At 49.7% G+C, this 26,063-nt stretch overlaps 8 protein-coding genes across 12 annotated transcripts in view; 3 read left to right on the forward strand and 5 right to left on the reverse strand.

Annotated features, from left to right (window-relative positions):
• PPTG_11323 (hypothetical protein) overlaps nt 1–267 on the reverse strand; it is a gene marked incomplete at both ends in the record, with an annotated part of 1,824 nt that extends 1,557 nt beyond the window's left edge. The window contains 2 exons of the mRNA XM_008906614.1: nt 34–130; nt 199–267. Coding sequence (XP_008904862.1) covers nt 34–130; nt 199–267 — 166 coding nt within the window. The remainder of the gene's footprint in view (nt 1–33; nt 131–198) is intronic.
• A 460-nt stretch (nt 268–727) lies between these two features.
• Nucleotides 728–4,609, reverse strand: PPTG_11324 (hypothetical protein; the record flags this gene model as incomplete). The annotated part of the gene is made up of 5 exons (XM_008906615.1): nt 728–2,452; nt 2,513–3,181; nt 3,246–4,204; nt 4,274–4,413; nt 4,491–4,609. 5 exons carry the CDS (start codon nt 4,607–4,609, stop codon nt 728–730), a joined length of 3,612 nt encoding a protein of 1,203 aa, XP_008904863.1.
• A 93-nt stretch (nt 4,610–4,702) lies between these two features.
• On the reverse strand, nt 4,703–4,888 carry PPTG_11325 (hypothetical protein; the record flags this gene model as incomplete). The annotated part of the gene is made up of 1 exon (XM_008906616.1): nt 4,703–4,888. One exon carries the CDS (start codon nt 4,886–4,888, stop codon nt 4,703–4,705), a length of 186 nt encoding a protein of 61 aa, XP_008904864.1.
• A 1,037-nt stretch (nt 4,889–5,925) lies between these two features.
• Nucleotides 5,926–7,473, forward strand: PPTG_11326 (hypothetical protein; the record flags this gene model as incomplete). The annotated part of the gene is made up of 1 exon (XM_008906617.1): nt 5,926–7,473. The coding sequence occupies one exon, from the start codon at nt 5,926–5,928 to the stop codon at nt 7,471–7,473; it is 1,548 nt and encodes a 515-aa protein (XP_008904865.1).
• Nucleotides 7,474–10,084: 2,611 nt separating this feature from the next.
• Nucleotides 10,085–10,990, forward strand: PPTG_11327 (hypothetical protein). The gene is made up of 2 exons (XM_008906618.1): nt 10,085–10,609; nt 10,685–10,990. The coding sequence occupies exons 1-2, from the start codon at nt 10,095–10,097 to the stop codon at nt 10,722–10,724; spliced, it is 555 nt and encodes a 184-aa protein (XP_008904866.1). The 5' UTR covers nt 10,085–10,094; the 3' UTR covers nt 10,725–10,990.
• Nucleotides 10,991–11,557: 567 nt separating this feature from the next.
• On the reverse strand, nt 11,558–13,702 carry PPTG_11328 (serine/threonine protein kinase; the record flags this gene model as incomplete). Its single annotated transcript, XM_008906619.1, has 1 exon — nt 11,558–13,702. One exon carries the CDS (start codon nt 13,700–13,702, stop codon nt 11,558–11,560), a length of 2,145 nt encoding a protein of 714 aa, XP_008904867.1.
• A 230-nt stretch (nt 13,703–13,932) lies between these two features.
• PPTG_11329 (hypothetical protein) lies at nt 13,933–16,842 on the reverse strand (the record flags this gene model as incomplete). Its single annotated transcript, XM_008906620.1, has 1 exon — nt 13,933–16,842. The coding sequence occupies one exon, from the start codon at nt 16,840–16,842 to the stop codon at nt 13,933–13,935; it is 2,910 nt and encodes a 969-aa protein (XP_008904868.1).
• Nucleotides 16,843–18,190: 1,348 nt separating this feature from the next.
• On the forward strand, nt 18,191–20,545 carry PPTG_11330 (hypothetical protein). Of its 5 annotated transcripts, XM_008906621.1 has the most exons (4): nt 18,191–19,747; nt 19,812–19,931; nt 19,995–20,223; nt 20,302–20,545. In XM_008906621.1, the coding sequence occupies exons 1-4, from the start codon at nt 18,260–18,262 to the stop codon at nt 20,448–20,450; spliced, it is 1,986 nt and encodes a 661-aa protein (XP_008904869.1). In that variant the 5' UTR covers nt 18,191–18,259; the 3' UTR covers nt 20,451–20,545. The 5 variants fall into 5 exon arrangements, with proteins under 5 accessions (XP_008904869.1, XP_008904873.1, XP_008904871.1 ...); XM_008906625.1 differs by having other exon boundaries at nt 18,191–19,931; XM_008906623.1 differs by having other exon boundaries at nt 19,812–20,223.
• Nucleotides 20,546–26,063: the final 5,518 nt, after the last annotated feature.

The following is a 26,063-nucleotide window of genomic DNA, read 5'->3' on the forward strand; positions in this document are numbered from 1 at the left end:
TATCATCTTATAGGCACCTTGAGGCATCAGGACGGTGCAAATTGAGTCGAAAAGACACAGGCAGAGGTTCGTGTAGCAGCTTCATGAGCTTCTCCAGCTCCGTCTCGTCCTTCACGGCATCAGTCTCGCGCTAGATAGAATGAGGTTACTGTGAGAGCGGTGCAGCAAAAGACAGTTGTGCAATGACTATGGGCGTACCAGATACTCTCGAAAACTCTGCTTGTAGACGTCCAGGGACGGTTTGGTCTTGCTCGACTTGATGCTCATCACCATTGGTCGTTGCTCGACTTTCGATGAAAATGGCATTCAGACGTAAAAAATTTAATGCAAACATTTTAGAACTTTTAATTTTAATTACAGAAACCATTTTTTGGCGAAATTGGCGAAATTAAACACTGCAAAGCGTTGAAGGACATACTGTCGCCAATTTCCCCAACAAATGTTCTAACATGTAAGCGCCGTTAGTAAAAGAATGGTAACTCACGAAAGCATCGTCATAGGTACAATGCATTCGGCACTCCGATGAAAATATATATATAGTTCTACTAGAGTTTTTGTACGCAAAGGTGTGGGGCGTTAGCTCAAACACGGTCGTGAACTGAGAGGATCCACCCAGTCTTCATCAGCAACGTTTACTGCAACCATCTACACGTATCGTGCCTATCTACTAATGCTGCATGTAACAATATACAACCATCGTAGCATCCTCTTACTATTTGTCGTCCCTTTATAGATGCCAGTGACGAAGTACCTCCACCAGCGCAGCGGTGAAACGAGCATTGTCTGCTACAGCTTTCTTCCAGGCTCGATATCTACCTTGTATATAACGAGCAGCGTTGTGTTCTTCGGGAGGTCGACAAGCGAAGTAACGAGTGACTGTAAACTCTACGAGACTGGGGGTTGCAAACTCATCAGACCAGACACTAGGCGTCGCATGACCGACGCGATTTTCAGGACACACTCGAAATCGGTACAGACGATGAGGTTTGAGGAACATAGCGTTGAGCTCGAGTCCGTGAGATACCGTGATGTCGCCCCCTCTCTCCATTTTCGCTTCGTTTCGGTTCGACCGTACGCTGTATTCCACGTGAAATCCACGCAAAGGTGAGCCACCGTCATGAGCAGGTAGTTTCCAGGTCACAATGGCACTCGTGGGTGTCACGTCAGATATTGTGGGGGCCGCAAGAATGGCATCGGGGACTGTAGGGGCACTAGTCTGTACTGGAACACAAGCGTCACTAACGCCACTAGTACCCAAACTGTTGAACGCGCTAACTGCAGCGCTGTAGAATGTGCTACCTCGTAAGTGATGCAGGACGAAAGTTACAGTTGGTGAGTTTGCGCTTAGTTGGTGTAGATCATGGGGTCTGAGAGAAATCTCACGGTACAGCTTGCGAACGCGGACACCGAATTGCGTGTCTTCCGAGTAAAGAGCGACGTTGTAGCCATCAATTGGAAGGCCGTTGCGCTTGGGAGGTGTCCAAGCGAGCATCAGCGTGTGGGCAGAAGGCTCTAAAAGCTCTGGAGCTGCGGGTGTATTCGGTACATCGCACAAAGTCGCCACACTATCGCTGGGTGGGGATTCAGGGGATGTCAGTAGCTTGTTATCCACCAGATTAGAAGCAGAGATCGACACTTTAACGGGACGCCCTGGCTCCAATCCGAGGACTGTGTACTTTGTCATAGCAATGGATCGAGTGAGAAGAACAATCGACTGCTCACTGGTAAAAGGGAATTCCTCGACCTCTTGACTCCACCGCAGCGTGTACTGCAACACCTCACTGCCATTGCAACGTGGTTTTTCCCACTGAACATCGATCTGCCGTTTATCGACGCCCGCAATTACAGGTTTTTCAGGCTGATCAGGAGCTGTGCAGTCCATTTTAACGTAGTCACTCACACGTGAAAATTCCCCCAGACCACAGCGATTCGATGCGGCAACTACGAACTGGTACACTTCACCAGCCCAGAGTTCGTCCACCGTGTACGAAAGCGTGGGTATAGACGGAGATATTGAAGTTGGTGTCGATTTCGAGACTGACGCTTTTTTGGAGATTGTGGAAGCTGAGCGAGTTTGTTTAGTGGTCTTCGTGATACCAGTACTGTCCGTCTGCTGGCCCTTGCTTCGTTTCTCGTTCGGAGCTGGTCCAGTGTTTATCGTTTTCGAGGCTATTGTGGAGCGTTTAACCCCGGCATGAGCAGGTTCGTAAGATACTTCGAGATCGTCTACGGAAATCGTAATTTCTCGCAGAGGAACAAACGCGCTCTTCTCTGGTCGACACTGAATAGTGTACGACAAAATAGGAGCACCATTCGGGCACGGAGGTGTCCAGGAGAGAGTAATACGAGTGGCCTCACGCTTATCGTGATGCACGGGGCGCTCAATTCGAGATGGAATGAATGCGAGGGTCTCTATGGGCTCAGTTGCAATACTAAACTCACTGGTCCCAATCTAACGAGCAGAAATGTCAGTAAGATGTGAATGGGTTGGGTACATTCTACTTGAGTCTACCTGGTTCACTGCTGCCACTTCAAGCGTATACTTGACCCCTGGTTGGAGTTTATCGACAGTTTTGGACAAATACTTCGCTGGTACTTCCTTATCTGCAATGACCACGATATCTCGATTGTCACTATTAAATGAGCTCACCTGTTTCGTTCGTACTATATAGTGGAGAATTTTAGCACCGTTTGCTAGTGGTTCAGTCCAAGAAATGCTGATCGAAAAGCGATCCACCGAAATCACGACGGGTAGTTCTGGCTGGTCTGGACTTGACGGGCGGACCCTCCACACTATCGCCGTCGTGTCTTCACTAGACGACACTAGAAACACACCACTAGGATCGAAGGCAACCGATCTGATGGTGTCATTGTGTCCTGAAAGACTGAACACGCACTCTGCACGTTTGGGCTCGTTTCTTCGCCATACTTTAACCAAGTTGTCCGATCCACCACTAGCCAGCAACATTTCATACACGTTCAAGTCACAAGTGGTTGGTGACGTGAGGGCACAGCAAGTAATCGGAGCGTCGTGTGCATCGAAAATTGTTTCCAAGACGACACCTTGCTCCAGCGACCAGTACCGAATTGACTTATCTAGCGCCACAGTCACAACCAAGTCAAGCTCTTGTGCCACAGCGCAACTAGTAATAGTCGACGAATGAGACGAAAACACTCCTTCCTGGCAAATAACAACAAATATTACTAAACCAGTTATCGTAAAGAAAAAAAAACTCAAGTTTTACCGTGGTCCTTTTCGAAAATGTACGAAGCAGTCGACCATTTGCGTCCGGGCGAGATTGAACTCGAGTTACAGACTTTGCAGATATAGAGGTGCTATTCCCATCCGAAAACGACAAAGCGGGTGTAAAGAGCTTCTCGAAGTCGAAATCCTTCATGCTTCGAAACTGCGTTTTCAATCGAGCACTCTCCTCCGTCGTTAGTGCTTGTGCATCGTTATTGTTGTCGGAAATTTCGATGGCAGCATTATTTTCACTCTTCGTATCTTGACTTTTGTGCTTTTCGCGATCTCTTAGTATTTTTTCGAATTCATCGTCGTTGGGATCAATCTCTTCAATAATCTGCTCGAGGCACTGCTTGACGTCAATCACTTCGTTCCATTCATCTCCACTCTGCGCAGGGGCTAGTAGCGTCAGCACTGCGTCATGTTCACAAAAATGAAGCCAATCGTGATTGGCAACAAGCGTGGGCATTGACTCATCAAATGCGAAAAGATTTATCGACTTCTCAATGGAGAACGAGTACGGAATAGCTTGTTCCCACTCCTGTAGCTGAATGTCTAGAGATATCCCTTTACCGTCGTTAGTCACGCCCACTTCGTAATTCTCTGACAAATTAGAGACATCCCACACTTTGACGATACACTCGCCACAAGTTACCAGGTTCTGGTTATCCATAGTGAAGGCTAGACACGAGGATTCATCCTCATGAATAGGTAAAACGATCAAGAGAGTTAAGCGAACCGTCTCGGTACTGTTGGCTGGAGATACTTTCCAAACCATGCACGTCGAATCCCAAGAAGACGTGGCAACAAGCGATCCGTCATGACTGAACGTCATGGATGAAATAGCTTGCTGATGACCCTTGCAGTAGTTGCTTGCCACATCGAAAGTCTTCATCTCATGGGCAGGTGGGCCAATGATATTCTTCTTATAATCAAATGAGTGGACGGAAGGTTCATTATCTGTGTCAGAGCAAATGACAATTATAGTCAGCGGCATTACCAATCGATACCTTCTTGTTTTTTACTTACGAGTAGCAAATGCAAAAACAATCATATCACATTCACAATGGTAAAAGTGCACAGCTGTACCACAGATTGAGCGGCCACGGAACGAAGACACGTCCAAACTGTTAAGCATCTTGCCATTTCTCATGTTCCAGATAGAAATACTGCAGTAGACGCAGTAAAAACGAAATAGTATCAATGAACTAGCACCAACCCTCCTTTATGACAAACACATACCCACCAGTCCAAACCAAACGTGAACAGTATCACCAAATCCTTTTTTTGTTGAAGATTTTCAATGCGGACGATGGCAACGTCCGTGATGCCACTCCGATGAGTCTCAAATCCCCGTGTTTTCATTCCGGAAGTGAGTCGTGGTCGTCGAGAATCCACATACTTGCCATTGATGAAGTAGAACCCTGTCGAGCAGAGCACCAACAGTAAGAAAGAGGGTTATGTATCGTTTTTTAGGTGCAACTTTCCATCTTCTCGAAGAGCATCGTCCTCCAGTTTCTTTTGCAGCGCATCAAGCATGACCCGAGCGTTTGCCCGGTCCTGTTCGCTGCGACCATCGCCGTGGACAGCAAAGAACTTTTTTCGCTGCTCGTCCAGTTGCTTCCTTCTCGACGCCTTCCCCATGAGTGCCCCTCAAGATCGAGGGTCGCAAATAGAGATGGCGGTTGATGAAGCTACCTAAATATTCTCGTCTCAGCGTCAGCGGAAGGTTTGTCGTTGTTTGGCAGCAACTACGAGCCTGTTCAAGAGCCAGCACTCTTTATCGCTGTCGACCGAGCTACTTCTGATTAATGCTATCGCTCATGTGGAAGCCCGTTTATAAGTTAGTGTGGAGCCAGAGACGGCGAGAGATATGAGAGCAGTGCCCATTTCAATCAGTGGCAGGACATTGGCAGGACATTACGGCTTCAAAAGGGAAGTTCCTAGCGACAAACTGACTCAAGAACAACGGTGTTTACGTCGTACCACTAGGTAAAAAAAGTTATATGATGGCGTCGAAGTCGGCTGCCTCTTCCAAACCTCACGACCGACAACCTAAGTGAGCTCTCTATCACGTCGACTGGTGATTTTTGTGGAGGTGGTGAATAGCTACAGAAGGAACAACGGGAATGAGGTGTCGACGACAAGTGTTCCCCGATATGATTAATGACGTCGTAGTAATGTCCAGGCTACTTATTTGATGGGGTCCAAAGTGGAACCAGCCTCTGTGCTGTACATTGCAGCAGTTCTAGCTTCCGTTGAAATGAGCATAACTCGTTGAGTGCTTGGACAATTTCAAGCGCTCACTTCGTGTGCTCGTTGGTAAGTACAGCCAAAAGTGTAGGTGGCTATCATAGCCCAGCCAAAAGACGAGCCCTTGCAAACTCTGGAATGCAACATTCGGCGGTGTGGCGATCTTAGTGGAACCTTATCGAGCTCCAACAGCCTCAGCATTAATGGCTGGTTGCACGACAGAGGAACCCGCTCCTTCCAATTCGTGCCTTACTCATTCTCCAATATCCCCTGAACTACCCAGGGCTCTACTACGCTGAATCAGCGTCTCCTGTACCATGGGTCGCAGTCACCTCTCCGCCGCCTTTAGCATGTTCCTCATGGCACAATTTTCAATTGGTTATGGCTCTGCAGACGTCGTCACCTACGACTGACGCTTGACGCCCATCATGACAGCGTTTGACGGTGTTCTCCTCGAAACTCTGGGCGTCAACGATAAGCCATGCGACGAGGCTGTGATCGAGGTCGAGCTCGGACAGGAAGTTGAAGTTCGTGTTACTAACGAGCTCCACGATGCCTCGTGTCTGCACTGGCATGGTATGAAGCAACTCGGCACTCAAGAGATGGACGGTGTATCGGGCATTACTCAATGCTTTCTTGAACCGAACACCACCGCGGTGTACCGTTTCAAACCCGACAAGGCTGGTACTTTTTGGTGGCACAGTCACCACAAGACGCAGTATGCTTTCGGTCTACGAGGTCCTCTCATTGTCCATGCACCTGCCAGTGACCTCCGTGACTGTGAGAAGGAGATCGACGAGGAATTTACCGTCCAACTAGCGGAAATCTACCACACTGTTCCAGCATTAACAGGACCAGTATTGTGGGATACGATCGCTATCAACAACCGTGGACGATTTAACTGCACGGCCGCGGCATTGAACAACCTCACCGAGTGCTCTACTGATCAACCGTTATCGAACTTTTACTTTAAAGCGGGTAAGAAATACCTACTGCGATTGATCAATATGGCCGCTCAGGCTCCTTTCGAATTCAGTATCGACGACCACGAGTTCCAGATCATTGCAGCTGATGGCGAGCCTGTACAGCCGACGGAGCTTATCAACTCGATCTTTATCAACGCTGGACAACGTTACGACATTGCCGTCCAGGGCAAGAATGATACGCAAGGTGTAGACTCGTTCTGGATGCGAGCAAAGGGGATGACGGGTCTTCCCTGGATGGCACGAGCTGCGGACACCGGTCTACCCGGTTTCAATGCTGAGGGCTTAGCAATTGTCCGCTACAACGCAGCAAACACATCCGAACCGACCACCCAGAAATGTGAAGAGGTAGTGACCATGAGCGAGTTTGACTTCACCCCCGAAACGATGGCAGCTCTTCCTACGACAGCATCTGACCGCTCAATCATTCAATTCGACATCATACCAAAGGCGGGAGGTATCGTCTCTATCGATGGAGGAGAGTACCACAGCCTTGTGATACCCGATGAACCGCCACTCTTCACGATCTCCAATGGCTCAACTACTGCAGACTTACCGTTCACTGCTAACGCTCGAGCGATTGAATACGGCAAGCACGTAGAAGTCGTATTGGTAAACAATATGAACGAACAGCACCCGTTCCATCTGCACTCACATGCACCTTGGGTGGTCGGTAGTGGCCAGGCTACGGCTGAGGACATCTACAACAACAATTTGCCACCCTTGAAACTAGTAGGGGCCATGATGCGCGACGTCTACACGGTGCCTCCTTGTGACACGGATGAGAACAACTACTGCGTTAACCTGGGCTACCTAGTTCTTCGCTTCATAGCTGACAATCCGGGGGTCTGGATAATGCACTGCCACATTGACTGGCACATGGATATTGGCTTATCGATGATCTTCGTTGAGGGTGAGAAGGAACTACAGCACAAAGGGCCGAATGCGTTCTCCAATAGCTTGTTAAGTGTATGCAAGAGAACGTCGGCGTAAGCAGCAGAGACTACCGGATCTCTGGGATTCGAATGGTGTTTCATTCTCCGTGAACTTATCGATATGAAAGGTCAAATTTCGCATTTGTAGAAATTTTCAATTGCGAAAGTATAGATAAATGGAATTCGTCGTGCAACTTGCACGTCGAATATATTATGCTGTTTGGTAGTATATTCTGATTTTAATTTTAAGGGTCACTTACACTTACAAGTCGTAGCGATGGAAGTTCTTGATGCTCGTGTGGAGGGGGTCCTTGGAAATACTACTGCTGGTGCGACAAAGTACGTGTATCTCCGAGCTCTTACTCGTTTTATCAAGTGGCTTTACGAGACATCAGATGAGGACCGCCGCCAGTCACTTTTCGCGATCTCGTTTTGTGACATCGAGACGATTAATGGAGACACAATTGCGGAGTGGTTTGCCAGGTCTCCTGTAGTGAGTCCAATAGACTTAAGTACGCTAACAACGCAAGAGTGCATGCGCTACCTCACTTCGATGGAACAACGTGGTGTGACTGGGAAGTCTACCTTTGGCATTGTGCGATCGGCTATTGTTTATCTTTACAACACAACAGGCAATTCTCGGCCCAGTGGTTTCGATGCCCAGATGAAGCGATTTTTTAAGGGCCTTCACCATACTGTGACCCAAGTAGCCCAGGAACGAAATGCCCGATTGCGAGAGGGTAAAGAACCTTTCTCGTTCTCAATGTACAGATCTGTTGCAAAAACTATGCTGAATTCGACCAAAAAGCAGCATATCTTTGGTCATTCTTTTCTCATAATATGCTGGAATCTGATGTGCCGCGCAAAATGCGCCGAGTCGATACGACATGCACATCTATCTTGGTGCGAAGATTCTATTACAATTACATTTGCTAGTCGACCGCGAGATCCCAGGCACGTGTATGCCAACCCCACCATACCTGAGATTTGCCCCGTGTTAGCACTTGGAATTTATTTTTCAGTTTTTGGATTTGATGGAGACGGCAAACTATTTACCGATGGCAATCAGTACAGCCGCTTCTTAAGTATTCTAAAGAAAAACCTGGAATGTGATGTCATGAAGAGCATTTTGGTTCAGTTTGGTTTGACATCAGATGATTCTGGGACTCATTCAGCTAGGAAAGGTGCCGCAACTTACGTGAGCAGTTGCTCTACGTCTGGACCGTCGGCTGCGGCTATCTGTCTAAGGGCTGGTTGGACACTTCCGGGAGTTCAAAACAAGTATGTAAGATTCGAGGCAGCAGGAGACATGATTGTCGGTCGCTATGTAGCTGGACTTCCTTTCGATTCTCCTAAGTTTGCTACTTTGCCGCCATTTTTTGCCCCTCTTACAAACCAGACTGACGAACGATGTGAGTTGGAGCAGCGCCTCCGTATTACTATGGACGTAGTATTTCCTGGTGTACCACCAAGTTTAAGGATGATTTGCCAATTCGGCCTAGCCTCGTTATTGTATCACAGTTCCTACTTGCGGGCTGAGTTGCCTCCAAATCATTTATTATTTATGACACCTTTGTTTTCAACATCCGCTCAAAATCAACTTGGCTGGTTGCGTCAGCACGTATTCTGCCGGAATTATCAAGAAAATGATCCCATCACACAATCTGGTATTCCACCTCATGTCGGAATTATGGTCATCTTAGCTCAGTATAAGGCAGAAGTTGACAAAATGCACCAAAGTATGGCGGAAACTATTGAACGCATACTTCAACGGCACATACATGGATCCATAATGACACTGGAGGCTTTGGAATCGGCGTTCGAAGCCGTTCTTGCGCGTTCAGCGCTCTCAGTCATGAATGAAGTCGCCCCGGCTACAGCGGTTGCGCGAGTCCCTGCTACTGGTACCAGCTTGGTGACCCCACAATGTGAACTCTACATGTGGGCTGGCAGTTTCCATCGCGTCCCGAGAGATTTTACGCTCCCTTCTGGAACGCTTCGTATAGCGTGGCAGCACTGGTGCGCAGGACAGCCACCTCTGCGGGTTTTGTTAAAGCACGACATGTCCTGTAGAACAATGAAAGTTCGCCTAGCTGAGCTTCAAAGGTTGATGAAGCATGTCGAGTCGTTACTGTCTAACGACGAAATTCACCGAGCCTACAGCTCTTTGGACTCGGCTGGAATTCTCTTTACCCAGGTTGTTAACCGTCTTCCTTTCTCTTCATCGTCGAGCAAAGGTAGGGGAAGAAGGTTGGACCAGCTATCGTGGAAGACGCTAGCTAGAGAACTGAAAAGCCAAAATACCCGATAAATAGTATTGACAATGCTACTACTTAGTCAAAGAGGCCCAAATTGTTATTATTTTGTTTTTTTCCTTTCAAAAACAAAAGAAAATACGCGTCGTGCAGTTTGCACGAAGATATCTGCTATAATTTTCATTATAGCGAATTTACTTGGTCTTTGTAAAGTTGGAATATTTGCATTCAGGGAATTCACCGTGCACACTGCACGACGATTGACATACACATCGGTATATTTGAACGGCGAATTCTTGAGAAGTTAAGTTTTCATACCTGCTTTCTGGAAGGCAGAAAATTAATTTTTTTTTAAAAAAAGAAGAAAAAAACAATTTTTTTAAAGAAAAGTGGTCCACATGATAATAGCCGTTTCAGTCGCGTTATGACACCAAGACGACTTCCAGTTTCTCTAATCGTAGCGTGCTCCGTGAACCGCGTGATCGGTAAGCAAGGCAAGTTACCATGGAACCTGCCGGCAGATTGGGCGTTCTTCAGCTCCACCACTCGAAATCAAGTGCTGGTGGTCGGCCGACGCTCCTTTGAGGAATTCGACGAACCGATTCCCAACCGCCACACGATTGTCGTGTCTTCCACGCTACAGAGGCCTGAAAGTGGAGCTACCGGCGCTCGGTCGTCGGGTGTCCTATTTGCTCAGACACTAGAGCAGGCGCTACAAATTGCAAATACAGACCCGCAGTATCGAAATTGCAATCGGGTGTTCATCGGTGGTGGTGAGAGGTTATACAAGGAAGCCATGGACGCCAAAGTCGCTGATTCGTGCTACGTATCGAGAGTGCAACAGCAAATTGCAGATGGGGATACGTTTTTCCCGATGTGGTCAAAACAGTTCCCGAACTTAATGTACACGTCAAAGACGAACGGGGGAGGGAGTACGAGGTAAGTTTAGTGATCTTTTTTGCTCGTACAAGTGCAAAAATTGACTTTGTCTTGTCATTTTCTGTGTGGAAAAAGGGTGAGCTTTGAAATATGGACTGCAGCCACTAGTGGTTGATCTGTGTGCCTTAAGTTAAATTCTAGTAATGAAAGTGAAACGAGGTATATGGTGGAACAATTAACTTCAGAAATGAACAGAAGAAAAGGGCGTGAACTATGAAATACTGTTTGTAAAAACAGTGGCATCGGTGGGTGACAACAACAAAATATCAGCAGACCAGGACTTACATGTACACTTGGAGCAGGCGAATGGTAGTCGCTGTACTAAACTTAAATCACTCCCGCACAAGCGCTTCGCCACACGCACGACGTTCTCGATATGTGACTCCTCAATGATACATCATCGCATCGCGCAATTTCCCTAGGATACCAGTTACCACAACAAAAATGCAGGTAAACATCACTCAGCAACAAAGCCCGAGCTTGGCCGTCGGATAAACTTCTCGTCACAATACGCCCCCCTCCCATGACGCTTCGTTTGTCTCGCTGAACGTGAAGTCTGGAACATCCGTCACACACATCTTCTGCGATTGAAGAAGTGGTTTAAAGTCGAGCCGCAACTGGGAACTCCGTACAATGCCTCCAATATAGTTTGATAGCCTCCTGACTGATGCTCGGGCACGCGACACTTGTACTGCGGAGCAAACACTGAGCCTCTAACTGTCGTCTATCGCTTGAAGCCCTCCAAGCAGAGTCATGTAGGACGCGGCTTCAAATAGTGGAAAATCGAATCTCGTGGCATTTTTAATCAACAGAACATCGTAGAATTTGCGGAGTGCGTGACTTTTTTGCAGAGGCTGGAGTCTCACCCGAAGTTCGTTCAGAAATAAAATTGGAGCCGAACAGGACGATGATGGCTTGTATCGATGCATGATGTGTACCTTCCATGCTTTATATACCTATTGCACAACTGGTGGTGCTGGTGGCACTTGTATCGATCTCGGTTACATCGTCTTCCATTTGAACGCCGTCATGTATTGCCACATCGACTGACACGTTGTGCTTGGTTCGGCCATGCTGTTCGTATAACGGAGGACGTTCAACAAGCTGCTGCCGAGTATGTCCTGTTATGCTTTTAGCTGGATCTTCTCGTCCTTGTTCACCTTCGACAAATAAACTAATCTCCTTCAGCACTTCGTTGATGCTTTTTGGGCGTAGTGAGTAGTCTGAATTGCAAAGTCGAGAGATGAAATCCCACTCAGCATCCAAAATGCCATCAGGTCGCTTGTAAGTTTCACCTTTTCTGATGACTTCCACCACTACATTGTTGTCCACCTTCGGAAATGGATCTTGCTGTGTGAGCGCTTCTATCATGCACATACCAATTGCGTAAATGTCGGCCACATACAGCAGTTCCTCGTTAAAATTCTCCTCCAGTACCTCCTTGGGTTTCCATCGAATAGCGTTCGCAGTCGCATCTTCAGCGTCTCCGCTCAAAGCTGCAGACAACGAACGCACAGAGCGGAATCCAAAGTCTGTAAGCTTCACTGTATCGCCGTCACCGACTAGAATATTGCTGCATTTGAGAGCACCGTGAGGGATTCTTGCCAAGTGCAATACCTGCAAACCTTGCGCTGCTTGCTGAAACATACGCCAAAACCGTGTACGATTTTCTTTCTTCCCAAAGAAACCTCTAAGGTTGCCACCGGTGGCGTACTCGCAGACGTAAAGTTGAGGTCTATTGATGTGTGAGCCGCCGTAAAGTTTGAGGATATGATTATCTTCGAGCTTGTTCCATATCTCTAGTTGCTTGAAGAAAGTATCGCCAGAGTAGCTGTCTATCTCTTTGAATAGTTGTTTTACAACCACAGCTTTCGTGTTACCGTAATGCAGCCATGCTCCAAGTCTCGCTTCGCCGAAAGTACCTGCTCCAATGATTTTCTCTTCGTACTCCAACTCATCCCTAGGAATAAACCAGTCGACTCTGGTTAGTTCGGGTAAAATCTTCGTCACTCGAGCGAGCGTTGCCCTCTTGAGATGTAGCATTTCCGAGGACTGACTCTTCCATTTCAACCCGTGGGTGAGCGTCATTAGGGCCTCGTGAAGCTTGTGATCGCCACGAAACTCGTTGATTAGCATGCGATCGGATGCAGCAGTAATTAGTTCTTTCAGTTTCGCATATTGTTCATCTTGATCGTCTTTTAACTGGTCCCTCCTTGTTTCATGACTCAATTCAAGTTCTCGCGCAACATCATTCAACTTGTCGTGGAGCTCATGAACTTTATACACCACAGTCGCACTGCTCGCCAGACGAAGAAGTAGCTGCTTGCGATGCATCAGTTTAACGAATCGTATGATAACGTCGATGTAAATCTGCTTGCGGGCGTCTTTATCGTCCAGAGATGCCACCGAATCATGTAGGTTGTTTAGACGTTGCAGTAGTCGAGTACACATCACTTCATTCTCAGGCATACGTTTGCATCGTGGAGCCATGTCTGTCAGCACTCTTCTACTACACGGACTGCCCTTCAGTCCCTCGATTGGAATCGACTGAATCGACGGCTTGGGTGGCGCCTCCGCTTCGACACAAGCTGGAGCTGCAGGCTCTCCTGTTGCTTCAGAGTGGATATGTCTTGGGTTTGGACATGTGACTTCCACTTCCCATTTGCTGTCGTTGTAAACACTCTTTGCTACCAGTTTAAACGGACAAGCGGTGCGGCGAAACTTGATGTCTCGCGTTCGTCCCTTTCGGCCGAGATGACACACGTAGCTGCGACGATAAGCGTCCAGTCCTTGGGGCAAGAAGCGTACGAATTTACCGTCTTTTGCTCGTTTGGAGTTGCGCATCTCGATGTTTCTCTTCTGAATGCTATCGGTGAACTCGATGCCGATGCGAACGCCATTGGAGTTGCAATAGTCGTCCAGATACTTGGCCCAAGCGGTCCAACTGGCATGGCGCTTCTCAATAGAGGGTCCCGTGAAGCTGGTGGAAGCGGATGTAGTGGCACTCACCGCATCACCGTGTGCAGATTCACTGCGGAGACTTGTCAGGGCCCCCGCGAGCTCCACTTGATCTTCATCATGCGTGCGCTTCATGACCAGGAGCTGCTGCTGGGCCAGGAGAAATCCGAAACTAATGTACCGAAAAACGGGTACATCATATTACTCCTGGTCCGGGCCATGAAAAGTGCTTCGACGACGGTGAAAATGGCTTCGTATTCGGAGGAGGCTCGAGTCGGCTACAGTTAAATACAAGTGCCGTGGCCGCTGCCCTCTTATACTACAATGTGCTTCCAGGCTTACTTAGTTACTATCTGACATGCCTGTTACCTTGAATTCAATAGTCGCTGCTGTTGTTGTTGCGGCTGTGGCTGGCTAGTTACGGGGTGGCGGGTCGGCGCAAGCTGCTCCACGATGAGCATTTCAGGTCGCTTGGCAGTGGTGACAGGCGCAGCGACAGGAGCAGTACTTGTTCGCGGAGGCTGCGGCTGCGACTGAGGTTGTGATACACTGGCGCTTCCAGACGCAAGTCGTGAGGATTCATCTGGTCGCGGAGGCTCAGGTCTCAACAGTGCAGAGCCGCCAGGTGGCGGTGGCAACATCCCTATACGTGACGTTCCCGCAGGAGAATTGCGGTTTAAACCAGCAGAAAACATCCCCATCGACATGGGAAGGCCCGTAAGACCCTTACCGGCAATGGGAGACCGAATCGCAGCAGGAGGAGCATGAGGCACCGTGGTTGCAATTGGTTTCGCTGCGGCTGGAGGGTACGGCACTGCTTCCAATAGCCGTTTAGTGAGCTGTACCGATGGCAAGTCCTTGTTCACCAGGTATACAAACTTGAGGTCTTGGAATCGCTCCGACGTCGGGTAAATCAGTGAACGAAGTAAATGCGCCGAGTCGCGTGTCAACATTCCTTCCTCTTCTAACCGACAAAAGCGCAGGTACATTTCCTTGCGGATACTGAAGTGCAGGTCCACGAACGAGTTCATCTGGATTCGCTCACGAGTCTGCGGTGACTGGTTCGTGTCCGGATGAGCGGCAACTCCAGCTGATGAAGTAGCATTGGAGTTCGATGTACACGTCGACACATCCATCTTCACACGTTTGACACTGGTACTACTACCACGACTTGCTGTGGGACGCTTCTCGCGCTTCGGCTTTACTGATACAGCACTTTCATCGATCTCTTGTGATGCTACTTCACGTAGAATGTCGAACGCGCTGAGACCGCGGCCTCCAGCTTGAGTCTGCTTCGTCTTTCGGACCACCGGCACCTTCGCTTTTATAGGTGGAGCTGGTACCTCCTTCCGTACAGATTGGACGGATTTAACATTCGGCATTGGACGGGGATATAACGGAAACCGACCGCTCTTCTGTTCCATCTTGACGTACACTTGGAAGCTCGCGGGCGTTGCCATCGATGGTTTGGATGATGAGGCGGTTGTGTTGTTGCGGTTTGTTGCTGGGTTCAGCATGGGCAGAGACGCCACTGTCGGCTTGAAACCTTTCACAGGTGTCTCATTTGTTGGAGGACTGTTCAACAACGACATGACGGTATTACTCGACGACTGTCGACTCGAATGGTCCGTAGCCGACTCGGTTTTTAGCGTCTGCGTCTTAATTTGCTTGTCCAACTTGGCTTCGCTTACACCAGACTTGTTGCTTGCGCCGATCTTAGCCGTTGCAGCCTTGGACGGAGAGCTGTGCGCCTCAGTCGCCACCTTGATCGTGTGTTCTGGAGACGCATGCATCATGGTCGCCGCATTCGCACACGCAGCAGCATTCGCGTCAACCGCCGGCGTCTTTAATGCATTCGCTTTGCCTTCAGCATTACCTTTAGCCTCTGTCGTCGCCGAAGAGGCTCTTGACGGGGAAGAGGCAGTCGTTAAGGCCTTCGCTGGAGAAGTATTCGCAGCGCTAGTTGCGGACTGTTCATTCGCCTGCGCATTCACTGGAGAATCCGCAGCTTCCGACATTTTTCGCTTTCTCTTATGCGGCGCCTTTGCGATGCTGACGTCTTCTTCGACTTCTTCCTTCGCATTTTCGACGCTCTTCTCCTCCTCCTCCATGTCTTCATCATCGTCGTCGATAACCACAACCGCTTTACTGGGCTTCTTAGTCTTCGCAACCGCCACTGTCGCCGTTTCGCTCTCCTTAGGCGACGTTACTCTCTTCGAAGCCTTCGCAATCGCGTTGCTCGTCGAGATATACGCTGCCTTCGCCTTCAGCACCGACCGATTGCCGTTGTGGAATGCGCGCGCGTCGTCAATACATCGCGGACATACATACGTCGAGTCTTTCCACCTACCAGAGCTCTTAATGGGCGGTAAGCAGCCGATATGGAACCACTGGTTGCAGCAATCGCAGGCGAGACTCTCGTTAATGTGCTCGTCATCCATCGCGTACCAATCATCAAACGACTTACTCCATCGCGTGAAGTGGATCTTAATACGCTCGCCCGTAGTGTCCACCTCGGTGATAAGCGCATTGTACAGCACCTCATCATTGTCCACAAGTACCGCCTGGTTCACTTTGAAGCCCGTCGCGACCTTGACGTCCTCAGGGTCTTTACCGGTCGTGGAGAAAGGTAGTCGACAGCTTCCGCATCGCGAGCCGACGTCTTCGTCGTTCTCCTCCCCTTTAGTCTCCTCCTCGTCAGTGTCGTGGCCTTCACTCTGCTCAGACTCGCATTTATGACAGCAGAACCCATTCGGGTTGCCCACATCTTCGTTCCGCAGCTTGGCGCACTTTACGTGGAAGCCTTTGCCGCACCACTCGCAGAAATGGTCGCACCCAGTGCGCGCACACTCCACACAAGGCCGCTGGGAGCGCCGGAAGGCCACAAAGTCGCAGATCTGGCACCCCGTAGATGCCACGCTCTTCTTTCCAACGGGCCAGGCCTTCGCCACTCCCTCGAGCAGCATATTGTTGCCGCACTGATCGCATTCGCGGTGTCCGGGCGTGGACGTGCCGCCAGAGGACGATGTGGCCGACAGCGCCGGGCTGCTGCCACCCGCGCCCAACCCGGACTTCTTGCGGCGCTTCTGTTGCGAGCCCGCTCCCGCCTTGGCCGCCTTGCCCTTGAGATTCCTCCCCATGGAGAGTGATGGTCTCTCTTCTGCACGACTCGGTGGTTTTCGGAAGTGGTTGCCGCGTGAGATCCTCCCCCGAACCCGCACACGTGCAAGCAGCTTTCTCTGTGGTCGCACAACCTTCGCGTCACCTTCGCGCATGGTTTTGAACGTTTGCTGTGACATCTTCTTCAATCACCGCACTTAAGCGGGTTTACAGTGGGACGACAGCGCCATATCGGCCAATCATCGCGCAGTTTGCACAAAACGCCTGACTCTTGGAGGCCTGATTCGGAGGTCTGTTCGCATTATTACCCAATAAAATCCCTCCAAATGAAGGTTGCGCTAAGAGAGAGGGATGGGCACGCAGCCATCTTCCGAGACTCTCGACTCAGACGAACGCTACAAGATCGCCGACTAGCCGCCGCCGAGAGACGCAAGGTTTAGAATCTAAAACTTAAGATGCATTGCGAGATGGTCGGGTAAAATTTAACTTAAATCGACCACTGGTCGAACACACAGCAACCTGTGCGGGGCTGTGTCGACCAACAGCTTGTCAGCCCGCCGAGATGCACTTGCATTTCGTCCAGGTGTGGTACAGTGCACGTAGAAATTTCTCTAGGAATGGACCATCTAGATTTCAAGCACCACTGTTTCCAACACTTCATACGGGAGCTGTCAATTGGGAAAGGATTATTTTTACAATACTCGCTTACTGCATTATAAAATTCCAAAGAAAAGGCACGCACCATCCATTTTTGGTGCGCTGCGCTCGTTCATAGACGACAGCTCACTTCCCCTCTCCATCTCGAAGTCAAACTCCACCCGATGCTGCGTTTGACATCTCTACGCTGCGTTGGTATCTCGTCTTAATGTTCAGTTACTTGCTTTAGCCTATGTTGTATTTCTTGTTTTGGCAGTCCCAGCCAATTTTGTAACAATTGTTTGCTGAAGCTTGAATTCCTATTAATATGGGCATACGGATGCTGTTCAGGTTGCTCATTTGCTTTGCCGCTGCTTTTCAACCGCATTCGGCGGTGAATGGCTACCCTAGCTATCCGCCTCTACTACTGACGATGTTTTTATTTAGCGAAGGACCACAATATGTATTGCGCTTCGTTCTGAAATACAGTATTGCAATATTGCTTGCGGCCACAAGAGGGACTGCAGTTTTCTTTACCCTTTCAATACCGTATTGAAGTGCTTAGAAAGTATTGTATTTTTTTTCAGACCTCTGATTGACATGAAAGATTTAAACAAAATAATTTAAATGTCTATTTATGAAGAGCTTAGCATACATGTAATGTCAATTATTAAAATATGCTTGAAATAGTTAATGTCAAGCATTTTAGGCACAATTCCTTACAAAATCACAAAATAATAAAGAGTTTTGTTTTGTTCTTGAGATTCGGTTTACTGATATTTTTCTGAAAGAAAGCATATTGAGTGAGAATTCAATTGACAGTATTCGTATGAAGGGTTTGTTGGTTATAAACCTTTACATTTGTTGACGAAACAGAAAAACAGCGCTCGTCTCGTCGAACAGCTGCAAACCTCAATAGGAAGGCCGGCGACCAGCATGCAGCGGCTTGTGCAGCGCGACAAGGCCGCCCCTGTAGTGCGCGAGGGGGACGAAGACAGCGACGCTGACGAAGGTGAGGTGGAGGACGAGCTGTCATTAGAACTAGCCGACACGGAGCACCAGGTGGTGCAGACGACACCCGCAAAACTCGCGTCTCTTCCGACTGCGCTGTCGAGCGGCCCGGGCAAGTTCCGCACGTCCGCTCGCAACATTAACCTGCACTCATACGACCCACACATTCAGCAGGTGGGTGGGTACGCGGAGACGAAGATCGGCGGCCACGAATTGGACCACAAGCGTCCGTTCTACTCGGACTGGCAGCAGCAGGTCCACGGGCCCCTAAAAACCGCTGTATGGGGAGCGGTGGGCGCTCTAGGAGAAGCTTTTACAGGCCCCTCTGTAACTCTGAGTACGCCTTCGTCGCAGGCCCGGACATCACTGTCCTATGCAGCTCCAAAGCCCGAGGTTCTTGTGTACTCGGCCGTCAAAATTGGAGGCCATCCACTGGACCACGTACCGTTCTTGAGTCGCGGCCTGCCATCGAGGCCTCTACTAGGTTACGTACCAGAATCAGCCAGGCAGCAACCACCCCCAGTGTTCCAGGCTCCGGGGCTGTCGCCTGGCGCCGTAACATACGAGATTGCTCCAAATGTATCCAACTTGTACGACTGCAGCCGCTGCTTCAGACTGCGACAATCTCCACGCGTCCAGCTTTGCTGTGGACATCCTGTGTGTGCCAAATGTGTGGCATCACGCACCATAAAGCACGTGGAGCACAACAGAACGTGCTTCTTGGAATGTGCGCGCTGCAACGACATGGTCGCTGTCGAAGCTGTTGTGTTTACGAATTATATATTACGGATGGAACCTTTTTCAGCTCGCACAGCCTCGGAGCTTCAGACACAAGAAGAAGAATCAGGAGGAGCATCGACGTCATTATCAGGTGCTTGGAAACAGGGAGGAGTTCTTGCGGCTTTGTCATTTATCGCGGGTCGATTTGTACCTACCAGCTCAAGGAGACCTAAAAAGAAGCACAATGCTGTTGAAGAAGCCAAAAAATTAGTTGCGGAAGTGCTACCGGATGAAGCAGATGAACTTTTGATGGATGGAGTGGTGGATTTAACGAAGGAGACAGCTAAAACTGAGGTCATGGTCGCTAAAGGGCCCGAGAGATGGGCCAAGCGCGTGCAGGGTCTTCAACCGCCGTCAAAACTGCTCAAGTTCTCGTTTGTGCGGACGTTGGGTGTCGGTAACTTTGCAGAGGTGATACTGGTGGAGAACCGTAAGGGGCAGTTGACTGTGCTGAAGGAGAGCGATAAATTACCAGAAGCTGCGAACGAGATCAGTATTTTATCTCGAGTTCGTAGCCCCCATGTGGTGCAGATCCAACAATACTTTATTGAGGAGATCGGACACAGACATTTCGCATACATTGAGATGGAATATTGCGACGGTGGAGATCTGAGGGAAATGCTCGAGAAGAAGGTGAGTAAGGGGGGTTTCCTAACAAGAGATTAACTCGGTACTGATAGCAGAATGCTGCTTACAGGGGCGACTGGAGGGCGACGAGTTCGACTCGATGTTCCGCCAGTTGTGTCTTGGGTTAAAGGAAATCCATCGACACGGAATCGTTCACCGAGACTTGAAGCCAGGCAACGTACTTTTGACGGTACGAGTGAGGCATATGATACGTTGATGTTGCATGCTAATCATTTTGTTTTTATCTTTACAGAGCGATGGCTCAACAAAAATTGCGGACTTTGGTGTATCGACTTATTTGGAGAGTGATTTACTGACACACCACGCTGCTGGTACACTGGCGTTCATGGCGCCCGAGGTTCGTCGATATTTTCTGGGAGAAGTTGTGAGCTACGACGCCAAGGCAGATATCTGGTCCCTCGGTGCTCTGGCTGTTGCAATGCTAACGGGCAACCCAGAGCCTCGAGTAGCCACTCGCCCAGGTAAGCAGAATCTTCAAGTATTTTGGGTCTATCGAAATGTTTTAACTCGCGTTTAATTGGCGTTATATTTTCTTACAGTGGAGGAGCTTGTCGATGAGCTGAAGGAAGAGAAGTTGGACGAGAAGTACACGCAGTTGGTGGAAGGCATGCTCGCTGCTCACCCGGCCGAGAGGTTATCTTTGGAAGATCTGCTCGATGCATTCCCTCCGATGAATTCTCGCTTGTAAATAACTTCTCTAATTTCCTCGTGGTTAGTGAGTGGCAGTCCCAAATTACGTGAATATATTTATTTTATTATTTGCTATCAGTAAGATCTCGGCAATTCGAAGTATTTATTCAGCGTCTAATATTAATACCGAGGATCCGTTCATCTCGCATAATTCGTACTTGGGTGGAACTATGGAAATCGTAAAGAAATATTTAGTCCTACTACATGTATTATACCTTGCTCAGCAGCCTTGGCGAGCACTCCACTTGCACTCATCAGGTACTTGAGCCGCTTGGTCCCCACTGCCTTGGTCAGCATATCTGCGAGCTGGGCCTCCGTCGTCACATATTTGACGTCAACGAGGCCTCGTTGGACGTTCTCGCGAATGAAGTGATGCTTGATGTCCACGTGCTTCGTCCGCGCGTTGTAGCCTGCGTTGCTTGCTAGAGCTATCGCTCCTTGGTTGTCTTCCCAGACCTCGGTGGCTCCCACTTGCTCATGACCGAGGTCTTTCAGCATGGCTCGGGCCCATAACACCTCCTGCGTGCACAGCCCAAGTGCCACGTATTCCGCTTCCGCCGAGCTCAGCGCCACCTTGCGCTAATACTTGGACTTGAATATCACTGGGGCTCCACTGATCATCACCATGGTCCCCGATACCGATCGTCGGTCATCGAGGTTGTTGCCCCAGTCCGCGTTCGTGTACGCCACCAATCTGACCTTCCCCGACTTGGCGTTGTACACGATACCGAGCTCTCGAGTGCTCTTCAGGTACCGCAGCACTCGAATCGCAGCCTTCCAATGCTGCTGGCCGGGATTCTCCAGAAATCGCGACAGCTACGTCACGATGTACGCCACATCTGGCCGAGTACACGTCGTGATATATAGAAGACACCCAACGAGCGCTCGGTAGGGCTTGCGTTGCATCTCTCGTCGCTCCACTTGAGTTGTTGGCGACTGAGCACTCGTTAGCTTCAGTCCCGACTCACATGGGTTCACTAGCACCTTTGCGTCCTTCTGGTTGAACCGCTCCACTACATCGTCGTTGTAGCGAGTTTGCTTGATCATCAACGTCTTCAACGAGTAGTCGTGGTCGATCTCCATTCCAAGAATGAACTTGGCCTCGCCCAGTTCCTTCATCTTGAACGCGTTCTTCAGAGCCGTCTTGACGTCCTGGATCTCCTCGCGAGTCCTCACCGCGATAATCATATCGTCCACATAGAGGCATACATATACCAACGAGCCCTCGTTGGCCTTCACATAGACACACTCGTCGGCACCGCTGCTGTGAAAACCGATCTTCAGGAAGACTCGGTGGATGGTCTTGTGCCAAGCACTCGCTGCCTGCTTCAAACCATAGATGGCCTTGGCCAGTCTGCACACCATGTTCTCAGCGTTGGTAATTCCAAATGGCACCTCCATGTATACGCGCTCTTCGAGATCACTGTTCAGGAAGGCGAAAACCCACCGACATCCGATCGGACGAGCGCTCGTTGACCGTCGGACTAGTGTCCATGACCCGTTATCTGCATGTGCCTTCAACTGCGCGTTCATGGCTTTAACCCACTGCGAGGCCTCGCTGCTCTGCATAGCCTGTTGATATGTCGTGGGCGCGTCGTTGGCATCACCAACGCTCGCTGTATATGCCAGCACAGCCTCAGCCAGTAGGCAGTCCTCGTCGACCCTCGGTCGCTTAGGAGACGGTGGCCAGAAATGGTCGTCATTGTCTGGGTCATCATCATCGTTCACCTTGGACCCTTCGTCGTTCGTTGAGTTCTCTGTGAGTAGTAGGACAGGTTCTAGTGCACGCTGGGCACGGCTTGGCTCCGGGTGGAAGACCATGCTCTCGCTCATGGGTCTACCGAGCCCTCGGTAGGTGGTCAGCTCTTGTACTGGTTCCGGTTGCTCCACCTCCTGCATGTTCGCGTCTTCGACATGCTCCACCGATGCTTCCATCGGTTCATCTTCCACCGATCGCTCGTTGAGCTCTGGTATAGCCGCAACGTCATCATCCTTCGACACTTGTACCGTCACCGAGTCCTCGTTGGGTCTTGTGTCGTATATTCCGTTCACCTCGCGTTCGTCCAGCCTCACCGATCTGGACATCTTCACCTTCTTGGACTCCAAGTCGAACACTCGGTAACCCTTCGAGTCGTCGGCGTACCCAAGAAGGATGCACTTGATGCTCTTTGGGTCCAACTTGATACGCTTCGACTTGTCCACGTGGGCAAATCCAATCGACACGAACACTCGCAGGTGATCCAAACGAGGCTTTGTCTGGTACACCGATTCATACGGAGTCCTTGTTGGGTGCATACTGTTTGTCGACCGATTCGTCAAGTACACTGCAGTACTTACTGCCTCTGCCCACCACTCTGCCGACACACCCTTGTAGTGAAGCATGCTCCGAGCCTTCTCCATGATCGTGCGGTTCATTCTTTCAGCCACGCCATTCTGTTTAGGGCTGTACGGGACGGTCTTCTGGTGCATAATCCCGTTCTGCTGACAGATTTTGTCCATGGCCTTGTTCACAAACTCTCTGCCGTTGTCCGAGCGCAGGCACTTCATGTGCTTTCCCCATTGATTCTGGTACATCTTCAGAAATGACTCGAACTTGGACGATACCTCGTTTTTCTTGGTCAAAAAGTACGCCACGACGTACCGCGAGTAGTCGTCCACAAAGGTCAGCACATACCTCACGCCACCTTCGACTTCGTCTTCATAGGTCCCATTACATCAGTATGAACCAGTTCAAGTGGTCACCGAGCCCTCGTTAGCGACTGGGATGGAAACCTCGCCACCGTCTGCTTGCCCTTCATACAGCCACCACACAGCTTCTTGGCCCCCTGCCGAGCCCTCGTTGGAACCCCAGTAGTGGCCTGTTGGGACTTCACGAGCGAGTCCTCGTTCAAGTGTCCCATACGAGCGTGCCAAAGCTCCCACTCACCACCGACGTCTGAGTACTCGGTGTAGTAGACCGCGTCTTGCTCGCAGTCCAACACGTATTCTTTACCACTTTTCTTCCCCGAGGCGATCGCCCTCGCCTTATTCCAGATGACGCACGACTTGCGCTGGAACTCGACGTTCATGCCTCCTTCGACCAGCTTGCCGACCGAGAGTAGTCGTCGATCGAGGTCGGGTATGTGAAGGACATCCACCATCTTGATGCGCTTGTCGTTGATGCCTGTCAGCCGCACCGAGCCAGTTCCAGCCACCCGAATCTTCTTCCCATCCGCGACGGTAACATACATGCCCACCGACACGTCCTGATACTCGAACATGTCATCACGGTACGGCGTCATGTGAGCAGTCGCTCCACTGTCGATCAGCCACCCGGCCGACCGATTCTTCCCAACAGCGAACACCGAGTCCTCGTTGATGTCGTCTTTGACATCAGTGACCGTGCCGCAATCCATACCAGTGACCACCGAGTTCTCGTTGGTGTCACTGTCGACCATAACAGTGAATACCGAGTCCTCGTTGGTGTCACCGTTTGTTCCATCAGGACAATCCCGCTTCATGTGACCCACGTATCCACAGTTGAAGCACTTGACCTTAAAACCAGCGAGCCCTCGCCCGCCGTTGCTCCTGGAGCCGCCGAGTCCTCGTCCACCGTTGCCTCTGGAGCCACCGAGGCCTCGCTCGCGGCTGGCGAGTCTTCCGTTGTTGCGTCTCCCTCGGAATGAGGCCCTCAGTGCGCGCTCCGTCGCTTCTTTCTTCTCCTGCCGCTCGTATTCCTTGAGCAGCTTCTCCTTGACCTCGATCAGCGTCACGTCTCGTGTATTCTCCAGGATAGACGCGATCAGCTCGTATTCAGCAGGCAGACTGCTGATTAGGATGACGAGTTGTCGGCTCTCATCCAGCGGCTCACCGAGCGTTTGCAGTCCCACGATGAGCTCGTCGAACCTGTCCAGGTGCTGAGCCATCGTCGAGCTCTCCTCCATCTTGAACTCGTGGAGACGACGAGTCATCGTAACTCGGTTATGCATCGTCGTCCGGTTGTAGAAGTCGCGCAACGTAGTCCAGGCCTGCATGGCCGTCGTTGTCGACCGAATCTTCGTGTGGTGTTTTACATCCACACCTTGAGCAATCAGACCGAGCGCCTTCATGTCGTTCAGCATCCAGGCCTCGGTCATCTCCGCCGGGTCTTTCACGACTTGAACGCGCGCCAGTAGCCCCATCCTCGCGAGCGTCATACGCATCGCGAACTCCCAATGGAAGTAGTTGTCACTCCCAAGGATGACTTCAGCTTTCTTGGCGGTCGTGGTCATGGCGGTCTTGTAGCTTGAGCGTCTTGCGGCTGTTAACCTGTTGGTTTTGAATGCTCGTTGTAGAGGGCAAAAGCCGGAGTGAGATTAGTTTTAGCTCCTCAAACTGCTACCGAGTCCTCCTATCCTCTCCTGTGTTCCCTGTGCTCCTTGTTCCCTCTCATCATGGTGCTTACCTCCGATGCCTCGTTGACTTGCCTTCACTATGCTCAGCCACTTAACGTCCTTGTAGGCACGTGCTGCTTCCTGTTGCCGTCGGATCCTCTCCACCACCACTTGATGAGTTCTCGGTGGTGGTCCACGAGCACTCGTTGGCGCACCATATCAACAAAATTTACTAGACACTAACTAGCTGAAAGCATCATGTTAGCTAACTGATAGTTCAGTTGCCATGAGTGAATGCTGAGCTAAGTTTAAAATTTGTAATGTACTACATCGATCCAAATAATCTTGTCCACTATAGGCTAATTTCTGGAATAAAAACGTATTCAGTCCAGTTAGTCAAAGCAACCGTTACAGATCTTGGTAAAATAATTTGGCGCTCCAGATGTTTAGTACAGAACCCGTAGTTCTCGTTCCGCAATTATATGTTAACATTTTCTAGTAGAAACTAAGCAACTGACATATACCCGTATAGCTGACTTTAGAGTCAGTGTACAGGGAGCACACTGCTAATAGGCCAACCAAACAGCTGACAATTGAAAATAGTGGCTGGGTTATCCTTTGCTTTCGTATTTGTTGCTTGCGTAAAAAAATAGATAAGTGCAGTTTTTTCGACGATTCAAAGGACTGGCTCAACAGCAAGCGTGAAACCTACGATACAAGTTCTGTGCGGCACGGGAGGAGCAAACCGGCGAGAGCGACCCCGAAAGAAAGAGTGAAGGTAATGGACGAATGCTCTTAATCGATTCATAGAGTAAATCTAGTTCGAATCTAGTTACTGGCATTGATCGCGGAAGTCATTTTACAGCTCATTGCGATCACCAAATAGAGCGCGGTTCTAATAGAACGCTCATAAAAAAATATAACACCCTATTTAGCCCCGGAGGGTGTTCAATAACATTATGAGCGCCGTGTACTATTAGGTATTCTTTTCTTACGTTAATGAGGAGATTTTGCCACTGCCAGATTCTGTTTCATGCATTGGTCCCAGTGTGCTCAATATTGTAGAATAAAAACTTAATGTGGACCATATTTAGTGACCAAATACCTAACTTATACAAAAATGCCTGTTGAAGCCTTGATGGAGCGAGCTCGCAGCTCCAGAGTATATTCTGCTTGGAAGAGCCTTGCTTGGCACTGTGGGTGGATTCGGACATTAATTAACGATGTATTGTAAGTATGGGCTATATACGTAAAAAAAA

This window comes from Phytophthora parasitica (genome assembly GCF_000247585.1).
Source record: "Phytophthora parasitica INRA-310 unplaced genomic scaffold supercont2.24, whole genome shotgun sequence".
Taxonomy (NCBI): domain Eukaryota; phylum Oomycota; class Peronosporomycetes; order Peronosporales; family Peronosporaceae; genus Phytophthora; species Phytophthora nicotianae.

What these genes read in the sequence shown, in the direction of transcription:
- PPTG_11330 (XM_008906621.1), top strand. Translation starts at nt 18,260, where the DNA reads ATGCAGCGGCTTGTGCAGCGCGACAAGGCCGCCCCTGTAGTGCGCGAG. An exon ending in GGGAAATGCTCGAGAAGAAG is followed by an intron (nt 19,748 to 19,811) that starts GTGAGTAAGGGG and finishes TGCTGCTTACAG; the next exon opens with GGGCGACTGGAGGGCGACGA. An exon ending in TCGAGTAGCCACTCGCCCAG is followed by an intron (nt 20,224 to 20,301) that starts GTAAGCAGAATC and finishes ATTTTCTTACAG; the next exon opens with TGGAGGAGCTTGTCGATGAG.
- PPTG_11327 (XM_008906618.1), top strand. Translation starts at nt 10,095, where the DNA reads ATGACACCAAGACGACTTCCAGTTTCTCTAATCGTAGCGTGCTCCGTG. An exon ending in AACGGGGGAGGGAGTACGAG is followed by an intron (nt 10,610 to 10,684) that starts GTAAGTTTAGTG and finishes GTGTGGAAAAAG; the next exon opens with GGTGAGCTTTGAAATATGGA.